Source organism: Ips typographus, linkage group LG13 (genome assembly GCF_016097725.1).
Source record: "Ips typographus isolate SLU linkage group LG13, UJ_Ityp_2.0, whole genome shotgun sequence".
In the NCBI taxonomy this organism is placed as follows: Eukaryota; Metazoa; Arthropoda; class Insecta; order Coleoptera; family Curculionidae; genus Ips; species Ips typographus.
The window spans coordinates 3,483,050-3,507,802 of NC_138434.1; the positions used below are offsets into that span (position 1 = coordinate 3,483,050).

General features: G+C 35.8%; 1 protein-coding gene across 4 annotated transcripts in view; it reads right to left on the bottom strand.

Annotated features, from left to right (window-relative positions):
* Window positions 1-24,753, bottom strand: part of LOC145737340 (laminin subunit gamma-1-like) — an 85,965-nt gene that overhangs the window by 40,030 nt on the left and 21,182 nt on the right. For 3 of the 4 annotated variants that reach the window (XM_081991982.1, XM_081991981.1, XM_081991980.1), the window contains exons 6-11: window positions 19,271-19,580; window positions 3,506-3,767; window positions 3,135-3,382; window positions 523-688; window positions 307-472; window positions 24-252 (exon numbers count right to left, since the gene is read on the bottom strand). In XM_081991982.1, the coding sequence (XP_081848108.1) occupies window positions 24-252; window positions 307-472; window positions 523-688; window positions 3,135-3,382; window positions 3,506-3,767; window positions 19,271-19,580 (1,381 nt within the window). Of the gene's footprint in view, window positions 1-23; window positions 253-306; window positions 473-522; window positions 689-3,134; window positions 3,383-3,505; window positions 3,768-18,544; window positions 19,096-19,270; window positions 19,581-24,753 lie in introns of those variants that run through there. The other variant, XM_081991983.1, reaches the window with a different exon arrangement.

Sequence of the window (24,753 nt, forward strand, 5' to 3'; positions counted from 1 at the left end):
AAGCCTGATAATGGAATGACTACCAGTGGGACAATCGCACAGTTCAATCCATTGCGCACTTCGACCTGCAACGCCTCTGGAGGCAGTTTCCAGCTTGAAATCATCCAGAAATCCCACGCCTTTTGGGACGTAGGTTCCTTTAATCTTGATGGCTGTCAAATTGGTTAAAAGTGAGATGAACGATCTTGACGTCATTCTTGGTTGCCAACCATAGTTTGGGTGTTCGTGAAGTCTAAATTTGTAGTTTTGCGTCTGTGCAAGTTCTAAATTACCATCGTACACTAAACCGGTTTGATAACTGAATACCTCAACTGTAGGGACTTTGTTTCCTTGAGCAAAAATGGTGTTGGTCACTGTCAAGTTGCCACTCTCCAAAATAACATCGGTCGCTGTAGGTACTGACCTACTGTCGCCCAATCTTAAGGAAAAGTCCAGGAGCTGGTTGTAAGCCGCTCTTTGGTCTCCCAGAAACCTGCACGTAAATGAAGAAACAACAAAACCCAAAAGTTTTTAACCGCAAACCTATCGGGAGCTATAAAGTAAATGGACTCATCTCCATCCGATTGCACCCCAATACTTTGACTAATAGACTCGTATTTGACTTGGTGCGGTCGTTTGCGGTCGTCCTCCGCCGTCCATTTTTCAGGTCCTTTAGCAAAAGTTGACTCGACCAAATACCGGAAATACCCTAAAACCTTCAAGGTTTGAAAGAACCTCTAAAGATGTATTAGAGGGACCGGAAGGTAATGTCGTTTTTTTAAGCTAAATACCAAAACATACTTTCTTCTTCTTCTGTCCATTAATGGATGTCTGCGATCACATTTGTCCTATCCTATCCAATGGCGATAGAGCCCAAACCGAGCTTTGGCCTCCTCTATTTTCTTCCTTCAGCCATCCCTGTTCTCCGCCGCCTTTCTCCAGTTTGGAGTTCCGAGCGTCCCCCTGGATTTTGTCTGCCCATCTTGGTCTTCCAACCGGTCTTTTAACTTCCAGTTTTTGGTTGAAAATCCTCTTGACTCTTCCATCCTCTGCAAATGCCGGCCCGTTTAAGTCTTTGTAATCTTATTGTTGTTGCCAGGTCTGCTTCTGCTAAGAGCTGGTAGATCTCGTGGTTGTATCTTATTCTCCACTGTTCGTTTTCTTGGACCGGTCCATATATTATGCGTAAGATCTTTATTTCGAATGCGTTCACCATTGTTTTCGCTCTTTCGAGAGACCTGGTAAGTTAGCAAGTTTCAGTTTTGTTTTCCTGTAGACATTCCCTGATCTGATTATGGCCGAAATCTGGTAGTATACTTTATTGGCATTACTGATTCTTCCATGGATCTCCTTCATCTCGTCCCGTTTACTGGATATGTTACAGCCTAGGTAGGTAAAGTCATTGACCACCTCAAAGTTTTGGTCGCCTATTGTCATATTCTGGCCTCTCCTCCTATTGCTTCGCACTTCTTCAGCCGCGCCTTCTAGTTGTATGTAGGTTTTCTTCCAAGTATATATTTATATCATCTGCATATCCGGCTAGTTGGGTGGATTTGTGTAGCAGCGACGCGTTGGTGTCTACCGTGGTGTTCCTTACTGCGTATTCTAATGCAAGATTAAAGAGCATTGGGGCGAGTCCATCTCCCTGCTTGAGGCCTTGGTTTATTTTGAATGGGTCTGTTAGGTTTCCTTGTATCTTCACCCGGCTTTCAGAGTTCTCCATGGTTAGTCTTGTTAGCCTTACTAATTTTCGTGGTATGTTAAGTCTAGCATGATGCTGTAGAGCTTTTCTCTGTCTCTGAAGTCCACGTAGAGTTGATACACATCAATGTCAAATTCCCAGCATTTCTCCAGAACTTGTTTTACTGCGCATAATTGGTCTGTGGTCGATCTTCCTGGTCTAAGACCCGCTTAGTATTCGCCAATGATGTTTTCGGCTAGTGGTTCTAGTTTGTTTCGGAGGATGGTTGAGAAGACTTTATATGTTCTGTTTAGTAGGGATATTCCCCTATAATTTTTACATTCTAGCTTGTCGCCTTTTTCGTGGATTGGACAGATGATGCTGGTTCTCCATTCGTTCGGCATTGGATTGGATGGGAGGTTTAGAAAGGTCCTTGTCGTCTACATTTTCAACAGCAAGTCTTTCATAGGCACAAAGGTGAAAATGATTTTACGCTGTTGATCATCCTGCGCTAATTCTTCCTGATCGTTTTCTACATTAGAGAATGGACTCTTTCTATATACTCCTGCCGTCTCTTCTGTGTAGGTTGAAGTCATCGTGTATTCTTTGTATTTGTTCCAGTTCTTCACACTGTTGTTTCAGCCACTCATTCTTAGCGGTTCTCATATTCGTTCTAATGACTTTCTGGATTTTTTTGTAGTTATCACCATTCCCTTTGTTCTTGTACACTCTTTGTTCCTCAAACAACGCCATTATCTGTCATCCAATCGTGTTTCTGTGCTTTTCGTTTATGTCCCAATCCTGCCTCCGCAACATTGGTCGTGGCAGCCTCAATTTCTTCCCATACGTCACCTATATTAGCTTCCTCTGTGGATCTATGGTTGTTAGTATTTTCTCATTAAGTTTTTTGAAGTCTTTTGTAATCTTTTTTTTGCTGTGGTTTGATTATGTGGTCTGGGCGATCTCCTGGAGCCTTCCACGGATATAAGCGTCTAGGTGGCAGCTTGTTATTTGGTAATGCCTAGATATGGCATTTTGGTTATCATTCAAATGAGCAAATGTTTTGCCATATTGTTCGTTCTGAATTGCCGAACAAACTGATAATGCAAACCTCTACAGCGAACAATTGCAGAGAGTTAATCAATCTTTGACTGAAAAGTGGCCAAAGATTGTCCACCGCAAAGGCATCATTCTCCAACACAATGCAAGGCAAACCTTAGAAAAAAATAATGAACTGGGGTGGGAAAAGCTGCCTCGTCCACCATGATCTTCCGATGTAGCACCATTGGATTTCCACTTATGCAACATTTTTTAAGTGGCAAAGTTTGGATGATAGCCAAAATGCCATCCGCAGATATTTTGCCGAAAAAACAATTAATTTTTATCAATCAGGGATTGAAAATTGAAAGTAAATGTGTTTGAATTTAGCGTAACAAAAAACGACATTACTTTCCGGCTAATAGATAACACACACCTGGGGCTGATTTACACTCAGAAGAGTGGCCATAGCAAAAACATGGTGTGCAACCGAATTCATTGGCCAGGTCCAAATTGAAGTAACCAGGTTTGCACTCTTTGCACTGGCGACCCTCTACGTTGTCCTTACACAAACAAATCCCTGTTGAAGGGTTGCATTGAGGAGTGTTTGAGGCTGAGCCCTCTAATGAGCATCCGCATGATTTGCAGCCAGTTTTAGAAAAGTCGAAGTGGTTGTCTGCACACCTTAAATCGAAATTTGTGTAAGTGGCAACAGCGCTGCCCGTGTATTGTCAACTGTCATACGTTGTATTGAAGTTTATATTTAATTTTTGACAAATTGATACGTTTGAAGTATGAAACAAATACCTGTCGCATTTATCCCCAACAACGCCAGGTTTACACCGGCACTTTCCGTCCGAATTGCACTGTTGAAACAGCGCGCCAATCGGATTGCAGTCGCAGGCCGTACAGTAACCGTCATCGCGCATGTAGTAGTTTAGACGGCACCTTTCGCAATTCGGCCCGTCCCGATTGGCGGCACAGTCTAAACAATGACCGCCGTGGCCCGTTTGTTCGTACAGTCTCTGATCGAACATGCATCGAGTCGAGTAGCCGTTACAGTTGCACTCTGTAGAATATTTAAGTATCAACTGTTTTTAATGAATGCGCCTGTCAAATATTACTTAAATACATGGTTAGCCACCCCCCAAACCGGTCATCCAAGTCAACCAGTCAAGTCAAGTTAACACCCTGTATATTATTGTATTTTTGAATAGTCAACGGTTTTCGAAATATTGACGTTTGAAAAATGACATTTTTAGTTTTTGGAGTGTCATACCTCCTAATCTGACTAAGATAGAGCAAAACGGCTTGCATGTTCTTATCTTAACTTTTTGAGATCCGGGGATTTTCTGATACAAGCACGAAATGACACTTTTAAGCAAATTTTTGGAATCCTTATTAAAATTCCTATCCAAAAACTGAAAAAACACTACAAAATTTGGTACAGTCAGGGAGAAAAGCGGTGTCAAAGTTTGAACAGCTAAAAACACAATTTGAAAGGACAGTCAGGGACAAAATCGTTTGTCAAACCCATTTGTAGTGAGAAAATGACAGTTTTAAGCACATTTTTGGAACCCTCATTAAATTTCCTATCCAATAAACTGAAAGAACACTACAAAATTTGGTACAGTCAGGGAGAAAAGCGGTGTCAAAGTTTTAACAGCCAAAAACACAATTTGAAAGGACAGTCAAGGACAAAATTACTTGTCAAACCCATTTGGAGTAGGAAAATGACAATTTTAAGCACATTTTTGGAATCCTCATTACATTTCCTATCCAATAAACTGAAAAAACACTACAAAATTTGGTACAGTCAAGTAGAAAAGTGGTGTCAAAATTTGATCTACCAGAAACACACTTAGAAAGGACAGTCAGTGATAAAATCGCTGGTAAAACCCACTTTGAGTGAGAAAATGACAGTTTTAAGCACATTTTTGGAATCCTCTACATTTCCTTACCAATAACCTGAAAGAACACTACAAAATTTGGTACAGTCAAGGAGAAAAGTGGTGTCAAAGTTTTAACAGCCAAAAACACAATTTGAAAGAACAGTCAAGGACAAAATTACTTGTCAAACCCATTTGGAGTAGGAAAATGACAATTTTAAGCACATTTTTGGAATCCTCATTAAATTTCCTATCCAATAAACTGAAAAAACACTACAAAATTTGGTACAGTCAGGGAGAAAAGCGGTGTTAAAATTTGAACAACCAAAAACACAATTTGAAAGAACAGTCAAGGACAAAATTACTTGTCAAACCCATTTGGAGTAGGAAAATGACAATTTTAAGCACATTTTTGGAATCCTCATTAAATTTCCTATCCAATAAACTGAAAGAACACTACAAAATTTGGTACAGTCAAGGAGAAAAGTGGTGTCAAAGTTTTAACAGCCAAAAACACAATTTGAAAGAACAGTCAAGGACAAAATTACTTGTCAAACCCATTTGGAGTAGGAAAATGACAATTTTAAGCACATTTTTGGAATCCTCATTAAATTTCCTATCCAATAAACTGAAAAAACACTACAAAATTTGGTACAGTCAGGGAGAAAAGCGGTGTTAAAATTTGAACAACCAAAAACACAATTTGAAAGAACAGTCAAGGACAAAATTACTTGTCAAACCCATTTGGAGTAGGAAAATGACAATTTTAAGCACATTTTTGGAATCCTCATTAAATTTCCTATCCAATAAACTGAAAAAAACACTACAAAATTTGGTACAGTCAGGGAGAAAAGCGGTGTCAAAGTTTGAACAGCCAAAAACACAATTTGAAAGAACAGTCAAGGACAAAATTGCTTGTCAAACCCATTTGGAGTGGGAAAATGACAGTTTTAAACACATTTTTGGAATCCTTATTAAATTTCCTTATCCAATAAACTGAAAAAACACTACAAAATTTGGTACAGTCAGGGAGAAAAGCGGTGTTAAAATTTGAACAACCAAAAACACAATTTGAAAGAACAGTCAAGGACAAAATTACTTGTCAAACCCATTTGGAGTAGGAAAATGACAATTTTAAGCACATTTTTGGAATCCTCATTAAATTTCCTATCCAATAAACTGAAAAAACACTACAAAATTTGGTACAGTCAGGGAGAAAAGCGGTGTTAAAATTTGAACAACCAAAAACACAATTTGAAAGAACAGTCAAGGACAAAATTACTTGTCAAACCCATTTGGAGTAGGAAAATGACAATTTTAAGCACATTTTTGGAATCCTCATTAAATTTCCTATCCAATAAACTGAAAGAACACTACAAAATTTGGTACAGTCAAGGAGAAAAGTGGTGTCAAAGTTTTAACAGCCAAAAACACAATTTGAAAGAACAGTCAAGGACAAAATTACTTGTCAAACCCATTTGGAGTAGGAAAATGACAATTTTAAGCACATTTTTGGAATCCTCATTAAATTTCCTATCCAATAAACTGAAAAAACACTACAAAATTTGGTACAGTCAGGGAGAAAAGCGGTGTTAAAATTTGAACAACCAAAAACACAATTTGAAAGAACAGTCAAGGACAAAATTACTTGTCAAACCCATTTGGAGTAGGAAAATGACAATTTTAAGCACATTTTTGGAATCCTCATTAAATTTCCTATCCAATAAACTGAAAAAACACTACAAAATTTGGTACAGTCAGGGAGAAAAGCGGTGTCAAAGTTTGAACAGCCAAAAACACAATTTGAAAGAAAAGTCAAGAACAAAATTGCTTGTCAAACCCATTTGGAGTGGGAAAATGACAGTTTTAAGCACATTTTTGAAATCCTCATTAAATTTCCTATCCAATAAACTAAAAAAACACTACAAAATTTGGTACAGTCAGGGAGAAAAGCGGTGTTAAAATTTGAACAACCAAAAACACAATTTGAAAGAACAGTCAAGGACAAAATTACTTGTCAAACCCATTTGGAGTAGGAAAATGACAATTTTAAGCACATTTTTGGAATCCTCATTAAATTTCCTATCCAATAAACTGAAAGAACACTACAAAATTTGGTACAGTCAAGGAGAAAAGTGGTGTCAAAGTTTTAACAGCCAAAAACACAATTTGAAAGAACAGTCAAGGACAAAATTACTTGTCAAACCCATTTGGAGTAGGAAAATGACAATTTTAAGCACATTTTTGGAATCCTCATTAAATTTCCTATCCAATAAACTGAAAAAACACTACAAAATTTGGTACAGTCAGGGAGAAAAGCGGTGTTAAAATTTGAACAACCAAAAACACAATTTGAAAGAACAGTCAAGGACAAAATTACTTGTCAAACCCATTTGGAGTAGGAAAATGACAATTTTAAGCACATTTTTGGAATCCTCATTAAATTTCCTATCCAATAAACTGAAAAAACACTACAAAATTTGGTACAGTCAGGGAGAAAAGCGGTGTCAAAGTTTGAACAGCCAAAAACACAATTTGAAAGAACAGTCAAGGACAAAATTGCTTGTCAAACCCATTTGGAGTGGGAAAATGACAGTTTTAAACACATTTTTGGAATCCTTATTAAATTTCCTTATCCAATAAACTGAAAAAACACTACAAAATTTGGTACAGTCAGGGAGAAAAGCGGTGTTAAAATTTGAACAACCAAAAACACAATTTGAAAGAACAGTCAAGGACAAAATTACTTGTCAAACCCATTTGGAGTAGGAAAATGACAATTTTAAGCACATTTTTGGAATCCTCATTAAATTTCCTATCCAATAAACTGAAAGAACACTACAAAATTTGGTACAGTCAGGGAGAAAAGCGGTGTCAAAGTTTTAACAGCCAAAAACACAATTTGAAAGGACAGTCAAGGACAAAATTGCTTGTCAAACCTATTTGGAGTGGGAAAATGACAGTTTTAAGCACATTTTTGGAATCCTCATTAAATTTCCTATCCAATAAACTAAAAAAACACTACAAAATTTGGTACAGTCAGGGAGAAAAGCGGTGTTAAAATTTGAACAGCCAAAAACACAATTTGAAAGAACAGTCAAGGACAAAATTGCTTGTCAAACCCATTTGGAGTAGGAAAATGACAATTTTAAGCACATTTTTGGAATCCTCATTGACGTTCCTATCCAATAAACTGAAAAAAACACTACAAAATTTGGTACAGTCAGGTAGAAAAGTGGTGTCAATATTTGATCTACCAGAAACACACTTAGAAAGGACAGTCAGTGATAAAATCGCTGGTAAAACCCACTTTGAGTGAGAAAATGACAGTTTTAAGCACATTTTTGGAATCCTCTACATTTCCTTATCCAATAACCTGAAAGAACACTACAAAATTTGGTACAATCAGGGAGAAAAGCGGTGTTAAAATTTGAACAGCCAAAAACACAATTTGAAAGAACAGTCAAGGACAAAATTGCTTGTCAAACCCATTTGGAGTAGGAATATGACAATTTTAAGCACATTTTTGGAATTTTCTACATTTCCTTAGCCAATAACCTAAAAGAACACTACAAAATTTGGTACAGTCAGGGAGAAAAGCGGTGTCAAAGTTTTAACAACCAAAAACACAATTTGAAAGTACAGTCAAGGACAAAATTGCTTGTCGAACACATTTGGAGTGGGAAAATGACAGTTTTAAGTACATTTTTGAAATCCTCATTAAATTTCCTATCCAATAAACTAAAAAAACACTACAAAATTTGGTACAGTCAGGGAGAAAAGCGGTGTTAAAATTTGAACAACCAAAAACACAATTTGAAAGAACAGTCAAGGACAAAATTACTTGTCAAACCCATTTGGAGTAGAAAAATGACAATTTTAAGCACATTTTTGGAATCCTCATTAAATTTCCTATCCAATAAACTGAAAAAACACTACAAAATTTGGTACAGTCAGGTAGAAAAGTGGTGTCAAAATTTGATCTACCAGAAACACACTTAGAAAGGACAGTCAGTGATAAAATTGCTTGTCAAACCCATTTGGAGTGGGAAAATGACAGTTTTAAGCACATTTTTGGAATCCTCATTAAATTTCCTATTCAATAAACTAAAAAAACACTACAAAATTTGGTACAGTCAGGGAGAAAAGCGGTGTTAAAATTTGAACAACCAAAAACACAATTTGAAAGAACAGTCAAGGACAAAATTGCTTGTCAAACCCATTTGGAGTGGGAAAATGACAGTTTTAAGCACATTTTTGGAATCCTCATTAAATTTCCTATTCAATAAACTAAAAAAACACTACAAAATTTGGTACAGTCAGGGAGAAAAGCGGTGTTAAAATTTGAACAGCCAAAAACACAATTTGAAAGAACAGTCAGCGACAAAATTGCTTGTCAAACCCATTTGGAGTAGGAAAATGACAGTTTTAAACACATTTTTTGAATCCTCATTAAATTTCCTTATCCAATAAACTGAAAAAACACTACAAGATTTGGTACAGTCAGGGAGAAAAGCAGTGTCAAAGTTTGAACAGCCAAAAACACAATTTGAAAGAAAAGTCAAGAACAAAATTTCTTGTCAAACCCATTTGGAGTGGGAAAATGACAGTTTTAAGCACATTTTTAAAATCCTCATTAAATTTCCTATCCAATAAACTAAAAAAACACTACAAAATTTGGTACAGTCAGGGAGAAAAGCGGTGTTAAAATTTGAACAACCAAAAACACAATTTTAAAGAACAGTCAAGGACAAAATTACTTGTCAAACCCATTTGGAGTAGGAAAATGACAATTTTAAGCACATTTTTGGAATCCTCATTAAATTTCCTATCCAATAAACTGAAAGAACACTACAAAATTTGGTACAGTCAGGAAGAAAAGCGGTGTCAAAGTTTTAACAGCCAAAAACACAATTTGAAAGAGCAGTCAAGGACAAAATTGCTTGTCAAACCCATTTGGAGTGGGAAAATGACAGTTTTAAGCACATTTTTGGAATCCTCATTAAATTTCCTATCCAATAAACTAAAAAAACACTACAAAATTTGGTACAGTCAGGGAGAAAAGCGGTGTTAAAATTTGAACAGCCAAAAACACAATTTGAAAGAACAGTCAAGGACAAAATTGCTTGTCAAACCCATTTGGAGTAAGAAAATGACAATTTTAAGCACATTTTTGGAATCCTCATTAAATTTCCTATCCAATAAACTGAAAAAACACTACAAAATTTGGTACAGTCAGGTAGAAAAGTGGTGTCAATATTTGATCTACCAGAAACACACTTAGAAAGGACAGTCAGTGATAAAATCGCTCGTAAAACCCACTTTGAGTGAGAAAATGACAGTTTTAAGCACATTTTTGGAATCCTCTACATTTCCTTATCCAATAACCTGAAAGAACACTACAAAATTTGGTACAGTCAGGGAGAAAAGTGGTGTCAAAGTTTTAACAGCCAAAAACACAATTTGAAAGAACAGTCAAGGACAAAATTGCTTGTCAAACCCATTTGGAGTGGGAAAATGACAGTTTTAAGCACATTTTTAAAATCCTCATTAAATTTCCTATCCAATAAACTAAAAAAACACTACAAAATTTGGTACAGTCAGGGAGAAAAGCGGTGTTAAAATTTGAACAACCAAAAACACAATTTTAAAGAACAGTCAAGGACAAAATTACTTGTCAAACCCATTTGGAGTAGGAAAATGACAATTTTAAGCACATTTTTGGAATCCTCATTAAATTTCCTATCCAATAAACTGAAAGAACACTACAAAATTTGGTACAGTCAAGGAGAAAAGTGGTGTCAAAGTTTTAACAGCCAAAAACACAATTTGAAAGAACAGTCAAGGACAAAATTACTTGTCAAACCCATTTGGAGTAGGAAAATGACAATTTTAAGCACATTTTTGGAATCCTCATTAAATTTCCTATCCAATAAACTGAAAGAACACTACAAAATTTGGTACAGTCAGGAAGAAAAGCGGTGTCAAAGTTTTAACAGCCAAAAACACAATTTGAAAGAGCAGTCAAGGACAAAATTGCTTGTCAAACCCATTTGGAGTGGGAAAATGACAGTTTTAAGCACATTTTTGGAATCCTCATTAAATTTCCTATCCAATAAACTAAAAAAACACTACAAAATTTGGTACAGTCAGGGAGAAAAGCGGTGTTAAAATTTGAACAGCCAAAAACACAATTTGAAAGAACAGTCAAGGACAAAATTGCTTGTCAAACCCATTTGGAGTAAGAAAATGACAATTTTAAGCACATTTTTGGAATCCTCATTAAATTTCCTATCCAATAAACTGAAAAAACACTACAAAATTTGGTACAGTCAGGTAGAAAAGTGGTGTCAATATTTGATCTACCAGAAACACACTTAGAAAGGACAGTCAGTGATAAAATCGCTCGTAAAACCCACTTTGAGTGAGAAAATGACAGTTTTAAGCACATTTTTGGAATCCTCTACATTTCCTTATCCAATAACCTGAAAGAACACTACAAAATTTGGTACAGTCAGGGAGAAAAGTGGTGTCAAAGTTTTAACAGCCAAAAACACAATTTGAAAGAACAGTCAAGGACAAAATTGCTTGTCAAACCCATTTGGAGTGGGAAAATGACAGTTTTAAGCACATTTTTGGAATCCTCATTAAATTTCCTATCCAATAAACTAAAAAAACACTACAAAATTTGGTACAATCAGGGAGAAAAGCGGTGTTAAAATTTGAACAGCCAAAAACACAATTTGAAAGAACAGTCAGCGACAAAATTGCTTGTCAAACCCATTTGGAGTGGGAAAATGACAGTTTTAAGCACATTTTTGGAATCCTCATTAAATTTCCTATCCAATAAACTCAAAAAACACTACAAAATTTGGTACAGTCAGGGAGAAAAGCGGTGTTAAAATTTGAACAGCCAAAAACACAATTTGAAAGAAAAGTCAAGGACAAAATTGCTTGTCAAACCCATTTGGAGTGGGAAAATGACAGTTTTAAGCACATTTTTGAAATCCTCATTAAATTTCCTATCCAATAAACTAAAAAAACACTACAAAATTTGGTACAGTCAGGGAGAAAAGCGGTGTTAAAATTTGAACAACCAAAAACACAATTTGAAAGAACAGTCAAGGACAAAATTACTTGTCAAACCCATTTGGAGTGGGAAAATGACAGTTTTAAGCACATTTTTGAAATCCTCATTAAATTTCCTATCCAATAAACTAAAAAAACACTACAAAATTTGGTACAATCAGGGAGAAAAGCGGTGTTAAAATTTGAACAGCCAAAAACACAATTTGAAAGAACAGTCAGCGACAAAATTGCTTGTCAAACCCATTTGGAGTGGGAAAATGACAGTTTTAAGCACATTTTTTGAATCCTCATTAAATTTCCTTATCCAATAAACTGAAAAAACACTACAAAATTTGGTACAGTCAGGTAGAAAAGTGGTGTCAAAATTTGATCTACCAGAAACACACTTAGAAAGGACAGTCAGTGATAAAATCGCTGGTAAAACCCACTTTGAGTGAGAAAATGACAGTTTTAAGCACATTTTTGGAATCCTCTACATTTCCTTATCCAATAACCTGAAAGAACACTACAAAATTTGGTACAGTCAAGGAGAAAAGCGGTGTTAAAATTTGAACAACCAAAAACACAATTTGAAAGAACAGTCAAGGACAAAATTACTTGTCAAACCCATTTGGAGTAGGAAAATGACAATTTTAAGCACATTTTTGGAATCCTCATTAAATTTCCTATCCAATAAACTGAAAAAACACTACAAAATTTGGTACAGTCAGGTAGAAAAGTGGTGTCAATATTTGATCTACCAGAAACACACTTAGAAAGGACAGTCAGTGATAAAATCGCTGGTAAAACCCACTTTGAGTGAGAAAATGACAGTTTTAAGCACATTTTTGGAATCCTCTACATTTCCTTATCCAATAACCTGAAAGAACACTACAAAATTTGGTACAGTCAAGGAGAAAAGTGGTGTCAAAGTTTTAACAGCCAAAAACACAATTTGAAAGAACAGTCAAGGACAAAATTGCTTGTCAAACCCATTTGAAGTGAGAAAATGACAGTTTTAAGTACATTTTTGGAATCCTCATTAAATTTCCTATCCAATAACCTGAAAGAACACTACAAAAATTGGTACAGTCAGGGAGAAAAGCGGTGTTAAAGTTTGAACAGCCAGAAACACAATTTGAAAGGACAGTCAGAGACAAAATTGTTTGTCAAACCCATTTGGAGTGCGAAAATGACAGTTTTAAGCACATTTTTTGAATCTTCATTAAATTTCCTATCCGGAAGCTTGAAAAACCCACTTGGAGTGAGTTATATTCCATTTAAAATAGGAAAGTTATGTCAATTATAGAGAAAACGGAAGGTAGCAGCTAAAAACTAAGCACGCCACTGGAATCACGTTGAAAAAGTGCCTTGATGTTTTTGTTTCACTTTGATATTTTGATAAACAAAAAAGTTGTGAAGAGTTTTTAAAACGAGCGAAATTCGAAAAACGCCCTCTGGCGTCACAAACTAACAAGATATCGAAATGCGGTTTTTGCCATTAATTTAGCCGGGAAATAGGGTTTTCCTGTCAAAACACACTAAATCCGGACACCCTGTACATTACCCGTGTGGTATGGCAAGTGGTCGGCACAGCACAACTTGGTCTTTCCACTCGTGACTATGACATGACACTCTAGTAATGTAATTAACCATTAATGAACGGTTTGGTTGGTTAACCCTGTATATAACCTAACTTTTTATAAGACAGCTGTCAAATTTGTTACAGTGCTAAAATGACACAAGAAAGGTAGTGTAAGAAGAGAGAAACCTTTAAAAACCAATGAGTTAGACAAGGATTTATGTTAGACAGTGACTATTAGCAATTGCTAGACTAAAGCCGCATTCGTTTTCACGCTCCATAGAGCGAGCAGAGCGTTTTTGACGTCACGATGACGCAACTGTCAAATTACGTCATTCTCACGTCAAAAACGCTAGGAGCGTGAAAACGAATGCGGCCAATGTTCTTCTGAATCTCGATTACTATAATCAAAACCGCATTATTGCTTAAACGTCATTTTGCTCATCGGCTTAAAAATCCGATTGTTCGATTGCTAATCGATTGGTTCTTATGAATGTGTGACGTACATATGGTTCATTTTTTTTCCCGTGGCGGTTACGCCATCAAGTGCTCCGCCATATTGAAATTTACGCACGTCGTTTATTACAAGCTAGGCTATCCATCTTTTTAATCGCCTGTTTGGACGTTGCCGTATTGACAGATTCCTCCTTTAAACCTCACAAGTAATTATAAATGAAAATAAGAATTCCCACAAACGTATTTGCACAGTCAAAGTAAATTTAAAATTTTCGAAATTTTGCCCTAAAATTCATTATTCCTTAAAAAAAGTCAAAATTTTAGTTTTTGAATTTTGTAGGACAAACGATGCGTCGTACGAAAAAAGTGTATAGAAAGTGAAAGTTGCATCTCACCGAGCTACATAAACTGTAAAAATGTTACATCTCTCACTTGAATAGTTTGTGAGATATTTGCAAAAATGTACTAAAAAAATTAATAAACTTTGACGCCCTCTAGCGGCTAAACGGTGAGACTTAGCAACCCCCAGTCAACGTCACGTGTTAGCCCCATTCATTGCCTATCTACGATCTTCTTATATCTTTTTGCAGAAAGTTTCAAATAACCGAGTTATTCACGATGAAATGGAAAAGTGCACCGAAATTTTGTCCAAATGACAGTTTTTCCAGGGAATTTTCCATAAAGTACCACCATATTGGTACTACCCAGAAAATGTGTCGTTTTATAGCAATTTGGACCTCAGAAACTCGAATCTAGTGTCCAAATTGTTCTAGGTACCACCTTTTTGGAAGTGACCTTGAAAATTTACAGTTTTTGGCATAATTTGACAGTTTTCAGGGCGTGGTTCTTTTATAAGGGCCGGAGTGGCCTTTTTGCACCTTACGTTATATTTCTACCATTCACATAAATGTAATTGCACAGTCAAAGGGAATTTAAAATTTTCTTAATTTTGCTCGAAAATTCGTGGTACCCAACTTTCAAAAAAAGTCAAAATTTTAGTTTTTGAATTTTGTAGGACAAACGATGCGTCGTACGAAAAAAGTGTATAGAAAGAGAAAGTTGCATCTCACCGAGCTACATAAACTGTAAAAATGTTACATCTCTCACTTGAATAGTTTGTGAGATATTTGCAAAAATGTACTAAAAAAATGAATCAATTTTGACGCCCTCTAGCGGCTAAACCGTGAGACTTAGCAACCCCCAGTCAACGTCACGTGTTAGCCCCATTCATTGCCTATCTACGATCTTCTTATATCTTTTTGCAGAAAGTTTCAAATAACCGAGTTATTCACGATGGAATGGAAAAATGCACCGAAATTTTGTCCAAATGACAGTTTTTCCAGGGAATTTTCCATAAAGTACCACCATATTGGTACTACCCAGAAAATGTGCCGTTTTATAGCAATTTGGACCTCAGAAACTCGAATCTAGTGTCCAAATCGTTCTAGGTACCACCGTTTTGGAAGTGACCTTGAAAATTTACAGTTTTTGGCATAATTTGACAGTTTTCAGGGCGTGGTTCTTTTATAAGGGCCGGAATGGCCTTTTTGTACCTTACGTTATATTTCAACCATTCGCATAAACGTATTTGCACAGTCAAAGAAAATTTTCAAAATTTTGCCCGCAAATTCGTGGTACCCAACCTTCAAAAAAAGTCAAAATTTTAGTTTTTGAATTTTCTAGGACAAACGGTGCGTCGTACGAAAAAAGTGTATAGAAAGTGAAAGTTGCATTTCACCGAGCTACATAAATGGTAATATTTTCACATCTTTTACTTGAACAGTTTGTGAGATATTTGCAAAAATGTAACACTCTGCATATGGATTTTGACAACACCATTATAACCATAGCTTCAAACACCTTTTGTCCAGAGTCTTTTAGAGCAATTGATAATGGGACTTTTTAAATTTGGACCCTTTCAAAGCACGATAAGCAAACTCCAGATTAGGCAAAGAAAGGTACGTGAAACATAAGCTATTTAGTATTAGCAGCTCATTAATACCTCTACCAGAGCCCTTTTTATAGTATTAGGTAAATCATCTTGTCAGCTTGTGCTAAATACACCTTTACTCTATATCCATGTTTCTTTGAGAACCACTGGCTTGAATAATGTTGGTTTTTGTAGTGTTCTTGTAAAAACTCTTCTTGGGAGTAAGTAAATATAGGGTGGTCCAGTTTTAAGTGTTAATAATTTACCATTTGATAGCTAATCAAAAAATAAGTTGACTTGCATTATGTCATTTTTCTGAAAAACGTTTCCTAAGGAAGATACAGTCCTCCAAATTTCAATTTAAAAAATCGTTTTATAGTTTAAAACTGAACATCCAAGACTTGTGAAAGTCCAAATTTGTACTGAATAGTCTAAAAACTTTTTTACTACTAGGAATGGTCTTATGATTCTCTTTCTCAGACTGCCATCCTGGTTGAGTGTCTGAAACTGGCATTCAAGAACTAAAAAAAGTCCGGAAATCGAGACAAAGATTGTATTGTGCATGAAACTCATTTTTTACTACTAAAAATAATATAAAAGTTGACTTTTAATGCTAGAACTGACTTTACTAGGACTCCAAAAGGTCCAAAAGTATATTTTCAAGACTTTAATTGGTGTACAACTCAATTTTCTTCAACTTTCAACAAGTCAAGAAGTAAATTAAATTTTCGGACTATTTTATTTCTAAAAATTAGTTTTCAAGACTATTATTGTAGCATTTGGTACCAAAATTTTTTACTTTTATTACTGAAGAAACTTGACTTTTGGAAATAGTCTCAAACTCGATTTTTCAGTCTTAAAAAGCACTAAAAACAGTCTGAATTTCTTAAAGATGCTACAATTTATTGCACCTATGAGTGTAGAAGTCAATTTAATAGTGAAGAAGCTTGAAATAACATTTTTAAGACTATGGTCAGTGGACAAACTGGCTTTTAGGCCTGACAAGTCAAAAACTTTGTAAAGATAGTCTTGAATCTCGATTTGAGGCACTGAAAACAGCCTTAAAACACTAAAAACAGTCTAGTTTATTAAGAAATACCCGAATTTTTAGCACTGAGGTGTCTAGAAGTCGATTTAATAGTGACAAAGCTTGAAATGCTATTTTAAGTCTATGAAGAATGTAAAAATTGTTTTTTAAGTTTGCTATGTCAATAACTTGGTGAAGATAGTCTTGAAACTCGATTTTCCAAGCTGAAAGCAGTTTTGAAGCACTAAAAATAGTCCAGAATTCGATGAAAATGAAAAGCAAAGTAAAAAGCACGAAAAGTTCGTTTTCAAGGCAATTTTCATGAATCTAATAATGTCCTGCATCTAAGACTATTTTTAAGACTAAAATATTGAGATTTGTCTTAAAATTATGAAAACTTACTCCAAATGCAAATTTTAAGCTTCTGATGTCACTTTTCATTAGTTCAGTCACATTTTGGGGTTCAAATCAATTTTTAAGGTTTAAATGTATGAATTTGTGGTAACAAATTCTTGAAAAAGTAGTTTTTATGTCTACAAGTCAATTTTCAGTATTAAAGTCTCTCGATTTGCATGAAAACTGGTTACAAACACAATTTTTAAGCTTCTGAAATTTTTATCTTTTCTAATTCAATTTTCGAAACTAAAGTCTTTTAGTTTGTCTGGAAACTATGAAAACTGGCTACAATAATATTTTTTAAACTTCTTAAGTGAATTTTCCGTTTCCAAGACCATTTTATGTACATATTTATTTTATCAATATTGCTCCAACGGTCTGACAGTTATGACAAAAAAAAAACAATTTTTTAAACAGAAATTTGAAGGACTGTATTTTCCTTAGGAAGCACTTTTCAGGAAAATGACATAATGAATGTCAACTTATTTTTTAATTGGCTATGGAATGGTGAATTATTGACATTTAAAACTGGACCACCCTGTATATGGGCTGTTTCATTGTGACAGTGTTTTCTATTAGAAAAGGCATCATTTTCTGTTCCACAAACTCTAGTTCCTTCAAAATGTTTCACTGGGCCCCTTGATAGTTGTAAAGTGGCATTTTCAAAACTGACTACCGAAACACACACACATTATCTAGTCTCACACGTAGTATCGCAGTTAAAAACAAGCTAAATCAAAATACTTCTTTAAATATTGTACAATTTACATCAAAAATAAAAAATGTCTCTTTGTTTACTTTTTGTCAACAATGGCGGCCGATTTTCCGAGCTTTGTCGTCCTGATTCATTGTCGACGTGACTAGATGACGTCAAAATTCTATCGCGCTCAGAACGCATGTAATAGATAAGATAGGCAAATGATGACGTAACCGCCACGGGAAAATAAATGGACCATAGTTTAGTTGTTGTCTTTCTCTAACTCATAGAGGTTTAATGGTTTTCTTTTCCTATAGGTAACCAAAAAACGTTTAAATGATTAACTCCTGTTGCTATTAGACTAGAAAATTTATGACCCTGGCCAATTAAAGAAGCAATCACTGAAGAACACACGCTCATTTGCAGCCCACTCACTTTCCCATAGTTGTACCAATATTAGTATTCTACCACTACCCATTCTTCGGCCGCGTGCATTATTATTCAAATGAGGCCTTTATCGACAAATTGACGTGTAAGGCACGTCGTTTCTCGATTTCTTCTGCCTCTGTATCGATCGAATTTATCGTAAAAAGCTTTTTAAAACGGTCGATGGGAATCGAGCTTGTTAACCTCGATCGGCCGCTTTGTTTTATTTTGCTTGTGGACCTGGAGCGCCGCTAATGATGCCGATATTTGGACTTGGCCGGTTTTTCAAAAAAAAATGGTACTACAGAGCCAATTAGGCCCCTAAATAACGGTACCCCGAGTGTCAGAATTGACTTGATTTAGACGAATACTTACGTGAACCGGTGAACCACGGCGTAATTCCGTCCCAGTCGGTACCTTGAGTACCGTTAATGTGAAATAGTATCAACATCAAAAGGTTCCGCGTAAACGCCATGTTAAAATCGTACTCAAAGCATTTCTTCATCAGTACCGTTTTACACGACCGTCATAATCTCTTATTCAGATTGGTATCCAACGGAGAGATTAAATGGACCGGTACGGTCCTGATAAATTACCCTTCTTAACAAAAATTCAGTTTGGCTGCAATGTTGCCATTTTGAGTGACATTTAACAAGATGTTATGGAAAATGTCATTTGTCTTGCTCATCAGGAGAACTGAAATATTCAAACTTAAAATGACACTGACGTTTACAATGTCAAGCAGCACATCTTCTAGAGGTTTAAAATGTCAAAATGTTCACCCAACTCTGCCTTCTACGAGAATCTGACTTACAGTAATATAACACAATGATACCATCACATTATCGTACTACAAGTACTGCGAGTTAAATTAAGAAAACGTACCAACAAAACGCGACCGACCCGCAGATAAAACTGACTCACCATCATCAACGGGTACCGCGGCCGCCGCCGCGGAAGGTGTCTTGGTATAACTAGTGGTACTGTGGGGGGTACCGTCCCAATTCTAACTACACACCCGGTATCAAAGCAAATGTTTACCCGTTCAAAAGATGGTACCTCCATAAATCTAGTGAGAGAAACAAACAAACAGAGACTTACGTTTGCATTCGTTGGCGTTTATGGTGGTGGCCCGGGCCCAGGGTGCGTCGTTGTAAAAAGGCAAACATTCGCCGCAGTCCGGTCCTGCCGTGTTGTGCTCGCATCGACACACCCTCGTCCTTTGTCCGGATTGGCCGTAACTGGTGACGCATTCGGAGGCGTGGCCGTTGCATTTACACCGCGCCCCCACGGCTATATCGGCGATGGCATAGAAATAGGAACGCAACACTTGGGGATCGCCGAAAACCTCATCTCCAAAGGTGTTGAGTCGGTCTAGGGTGATCATGATTTCGGTGGCTGTCACCCATTCCTATATAAGACAACTTAAAGGTATTTTCGGCCCTAACTAGTGACACCCCAGGGTGTGTATTCTTGAAATGAGGGAAGAACGTTATCAAGAAAGGTCTATAGAGTGTGTGTCTAGGAGATTTTGAACTTATTATTCGTATTGTTACTGTTAGTATACAAGGGCAAGGTTGCCAGGTCTACCGTTAAAGCGGTATGTCTACCGTTTCCTCGCTTCAAGTGGTAAGTGGTTTTGTAGTGTTCTTTCAGATTATTGGATAAGAAAATTTAATAAGGATTCCAAAAATGTGCTTTAAACTGTCATTTTCTCACTACAAGTAGGTTTTACCAGCGATTTTGTCCTTGACTGTTCTTTCAAAGTGTGTTTCTGCCAGTTCAAACTTTGACACCGCTTCTTTCACTGACTGTACCAAATTTTGTAGTGTTTTTTTAGGTTATTGAATAGGAAATTTAATGAAGATTCCAAAAATGTTGCTAAATCAGTAATTTTCTCACTCCAAGTGGGTTTGCCAGCGATTTTGTCTTTGACTGTTCTTTCAAACTCTATTTCTGGCAGTTCAAACTCTGACACCGCTTTTCTCCGACTGTACCAACCTTTTTAGTGTTTTTTTAGGTTACTGAACAGGAATTTTAATGAGAATTTCAAAATTGTGATTAAAACAGTCATTTTTACTCCAAGAGCGCTTTGCCAGCGATTTTGTCCTTGACTGTTCTTTCAAACTGTGTTTCTGACAGTTAAAACATTGACACCGCTTTTCTCCCTGACTGTACCAAATATTCAAGTGTTTTTTAGGTTACTGAATAGGAAACTTAATGAGAATTCCAAAAATGTTGCTAAAACTTAAAATGTTGCTAAAACAGTCATTTTCTCACTCCAAGTAGGTTTTGACCGCGATTTTGTCCTTTACTGTTCTTCCAAACTGTGTTTCTGCCAGTTTAAACTTTGACACCGCTTTTCTCCCTGACTGTACCAAATTTTGTAGTGTTTTTTACGTTATTGAATGGGAAACTTAATGAGGATTCCAAAAATGTTGCTAAAACAGTCAATTTCTCACTCCAAGTGGGTTTTGACCGCGATTTTGTCCTTGACTGTTCTTCCAAACTGTGTTTTTGCCAGTTCAAACTTTGACACCGCTTTTCTCCCTGACTGTACCAAATTTGCAAGTGTTTTTTTAGGTTATTGAATAGGAAACTTAAAGAGGATTCCAAAAATGTTGCTAAAACAGTCATTTTCTCACTCCAAGTGGGTTTTGACGGCGATTTTGTCCTTGACTGTTCTTCCAAACTGTGTTTCTAGCAGTTCAAACTTTGACACCGCTTCTTTCACTGACTGTACCAAATTTTGTAGTGTTTTTTTTAGGTTATTGAATAGGAAACTTAATAAGGATTCCAAAATTGAGCTTAAAATAGTAATTTTCTCACTCCAAGAGTCTTTTACCAGCGATTTTGTCCTTGACTGTTTTTTAAACTGTGTTTCTGGCAGTTCAAATTTTGACACCGCTTTTCTTTCTGACTATACCAAATTTTTTAGTATTTATTCACGTTATTGGATAGGAAACTTAATGAAAATTCCAAAAATGTTGCTAAAACAGTCATTTTCTCACTCCAAGTGGGTTTTGACGGCGATTTTGTCCTTGACTGTTTTTCCAAACTGTGTTTCTGTCAGTTCAAACTTTGACACCGATTTTCTCCGACTGTACCAAATTTTGTAGTGTTTTTTTAGGTTATTGAATGGGAAACTTAATGAGGATTCCAAAAATGTGCTTAAAACTGTCCTTTTCTTACTCCAAGTAGGTTTTACCAGCGATTTTGTCGTTGACTGTTCTTTCAAACTGTGTTTATAGCAGTTAAAACTTTAACACCGCTTTTCTCCCTGACTGTACCAAATTTTTAAGTGTTTTTTAGGTTTTAGGATTCCAATAATGTGGCTAAAACAGTCATTTTCTCACTCCAAGTGGGTTTGCCAGCGATTTTCTCCGACTGTACCAAATTTTGTAGTGTTTTTTAGGTTATTGAATAGGAAACTTAATGAGAATTCCAAAAATGCGCTTAAAACTGTCCTTTTCTCACTCCAAGTAGGTTTTACCAGCGATTTTGTCGTTGACTGTTCTTTCAAACTGTGTTTATAGCAGTTAAAACTTTGACACCGCTTTTCTCCCTGACTGTACCAAATTTCGTAGTGTTTTTTCAAGTTATTGGATAGGAAACTTAATGAGAATCTCAAAATTGTGCTTAAAACAGTCATTTTCTCACTTCAAGTGCATTTGGCCAACAATTTTGTTCAAACTGTGTTTCTAGCAGTTCAAACTTTGACACCGCTTTTCTCCGACTGTACCAAATTTTTTAGTGTTTTTTTTAGGTTATTGAATAGGAAACTTAATGAGGATTCCAAAAATGTGGCTAAAACAGTCATTTTCTCACTCCAAGTGGGTTTGCCAGCGATTTTCTCCGACTGTATCAAACTTTTTAGTGTTTTTTTTAGGATACTGAATAGGAAACTTAATGAGGATTCCAAAAATGTTGCTAAAACAGTAATTTTCTCACTCCAAGAGGGTTTTACCACTGATTTTGTTCTTGACTGTTCTTCCAAACTGTGTTTCTAGCAGTTCAAACTTTGACACCGCTTCTTTCACTGACTGTACCAAATTTTGTAGTGTTTTTTTTTAGGTTATTGAATAGGAAACTTAATAAGGATTCCAAAATTGAGCTTAAAATAGTAATTTTCTCACTCCAAGAGTCTTTTACCAGCGATTTTGTCCTTGACTGTTTTTTAAACTGTGTTTCTGGCAGTTCAAATTTTGACACCGCTTTTCTCCCTGACTGTACCAAATTTTTAAGTGTTTTTTAGGTTATTGAATAGGAACCTTAATGAGAATTCCAAAAATGTGCTTAAAACTGTCCTTTTCTCACTCCAAGTAGGTTTTACCAGCGATTTTGTCGTTGACTGTTCTTTCAAACTGTGTTTATAGCAGTTAAAACTTTGACACCGCTTTTCTCCTTGACTGTACCAAATTTTTAAGTGTTTTTTTAGGTTACTGAATAGGAAACTTAATGAGGATTTCAAAAATGTTGCTAAAACAGTCATTTTCTCACTCCAAGTGGGTTTTGACGGCGATTTTGTCCTTGACTGTTTTTCCAAACTGTGTTTCTGTCAGTTCAAACTTTGACACCGATTTTCTCCGACTGTACCAAATTTTGTAGTGTTTTTTTAGGTTATTGAATGGGAAACTTAATGAGGATTCCAAAAATGTGCTTAAAACTGTCCTTTTCTCACTCAAAGTATGTTTTACCAGCGATTTTGTCGTTGACTGTTCTTTCAAACTGTGTTTATAGCAGTTAAAACTTTAACACCGCTTTTCTCCCTGACTGTACCAAATTTTTAAGTGTTTTTTTTAGGATACTGAATAGGAAACTTAATGAAAATTCCAAAAATGTGCTTAAAACTGTCCTTTTCTCACTCCAAGTAGGTTTTACCAGCGATTTTGTCGTTGACTGTTCTTTCAAACTGTGTTTCTAGCAGTTCAAACTTTGACACCGCTTTTTTCACTGACTGTACCAAATTTTGTAGTGTTTTTTAGGTTATTGAATAGGAAACTTAATAAGGATTCCAAAATTGAGCTTAAAATAGTAATTTTCTCACTCCAAGAGTTTTTTACCAGCGATTTTGTCCTTGACTGTTCTTTCAAACTGTGTTTCTGGCAGTTCAAACTTTGACACTCCTTTTCTCGCTGACTGTACCAAATTTTGTAGCGTTTTTTCAGGTTATTGGATAGGAAACTTAATGAAGATTCCAAAAATGTTGCTAAAACAGTCATTTTCTCACTTCAAGTGCATTTGGCTACCAATTTTGTTCTTTCAAAGTGTGTTTCTAGCAGTTGAAACTTAGACTGTACGAAATTTTGTACTGTTTTTTCAAGCTACAGAATAGGTCATTTATTGAAGATTCTTAAGACATTTTCTTACTCCAAGTTGGTCACGTGGCTGTCTGGTTAAATTAATTACGCTCTAACAACCATGTGATATGTCACTAATGTCAAAATTGACCTAGAATCTGCAAGAATTACAACAACATTAGAAACTAGACATGTTGAAACGTGTTAAAAGAATAAAAGTCTGTATTTTTGAAGTATGGTTTATAAGGTAAACTAGCATTATTTTTTGATGTACTGTTCTACCGTTTTTTGACCGATTATTCTACCGTCATTAAATATTTTAACTTGAGTACTAATTTTGAACACTAATTTTCTGACAGTTTACGGCCGCCATACTGAACGATTTTTGTCTCCCACTTTGGTTGCTTATGCTCCTTCCTGCTACTTTTTTTTCATTATTACGATTGTTTTGATGATAAATTAATGTATACAGGGTGACCCAAAAATAAGTTACAATAACTTAATTAATATTTAGATTAAGTTAGGTTAGGTTATACTGCGCGACTTTACAAACGCACTGTATATACATAACCAGCATTGTTGTGTTTTGTTTGATTTTGAACATTTGAGGTTAGGTAAAAATGTATTGACTTTTGACAGATGACAATTAAGGTATATGGTATGAAACTGATATCTGATGTCTCACTGTTGGGTTTTGATAACTGACAGAATGCCAAAACTTTATTATGGATATAGAGGTCGCCACAGGTATTTAGAGAAGTATCGCAACGCAACAGAAATTCGAATGCTAAACAGCTAAACGAATATTCATTAATTCTTTCATGTTTTTAAAAACAGAAGCAAAAACCAGATCAAACATCCCTTCAAGCAAATAAAAAGAAATGGCCCTTGTCCAGGGTTGCCAAGTTAAAATATTGAATGGCGGTAGAATAATCGGTCAAAAAACGGTAGAACAGTAGATCAAAAAATAGTTAGAGTAGTTAGAACTAGTTTGCCGTATAAACCATACTTCTTTTAACACGTCTAGTTTCTAAAACTGTAATTCTTGCAAATTCTAGGTCAATTTTGACATTAGTGACAGATATCACGTGGTTTTAGAGGATAATTAATTTAACCAGGCAGTCACGTTACCAACTTGGAGTAAGAAAATGTCTTAAGTTCTCATAACCGCGTTTTGCGTCTTGCGTATATTTCCTATTGGTAGAAGCAAAATTTGAAAATGACAGCCCGCAAGAAGCTGAAAATTTTCAACTTCTTGCGTCCGTTTCTAGTGTTTTGACATTT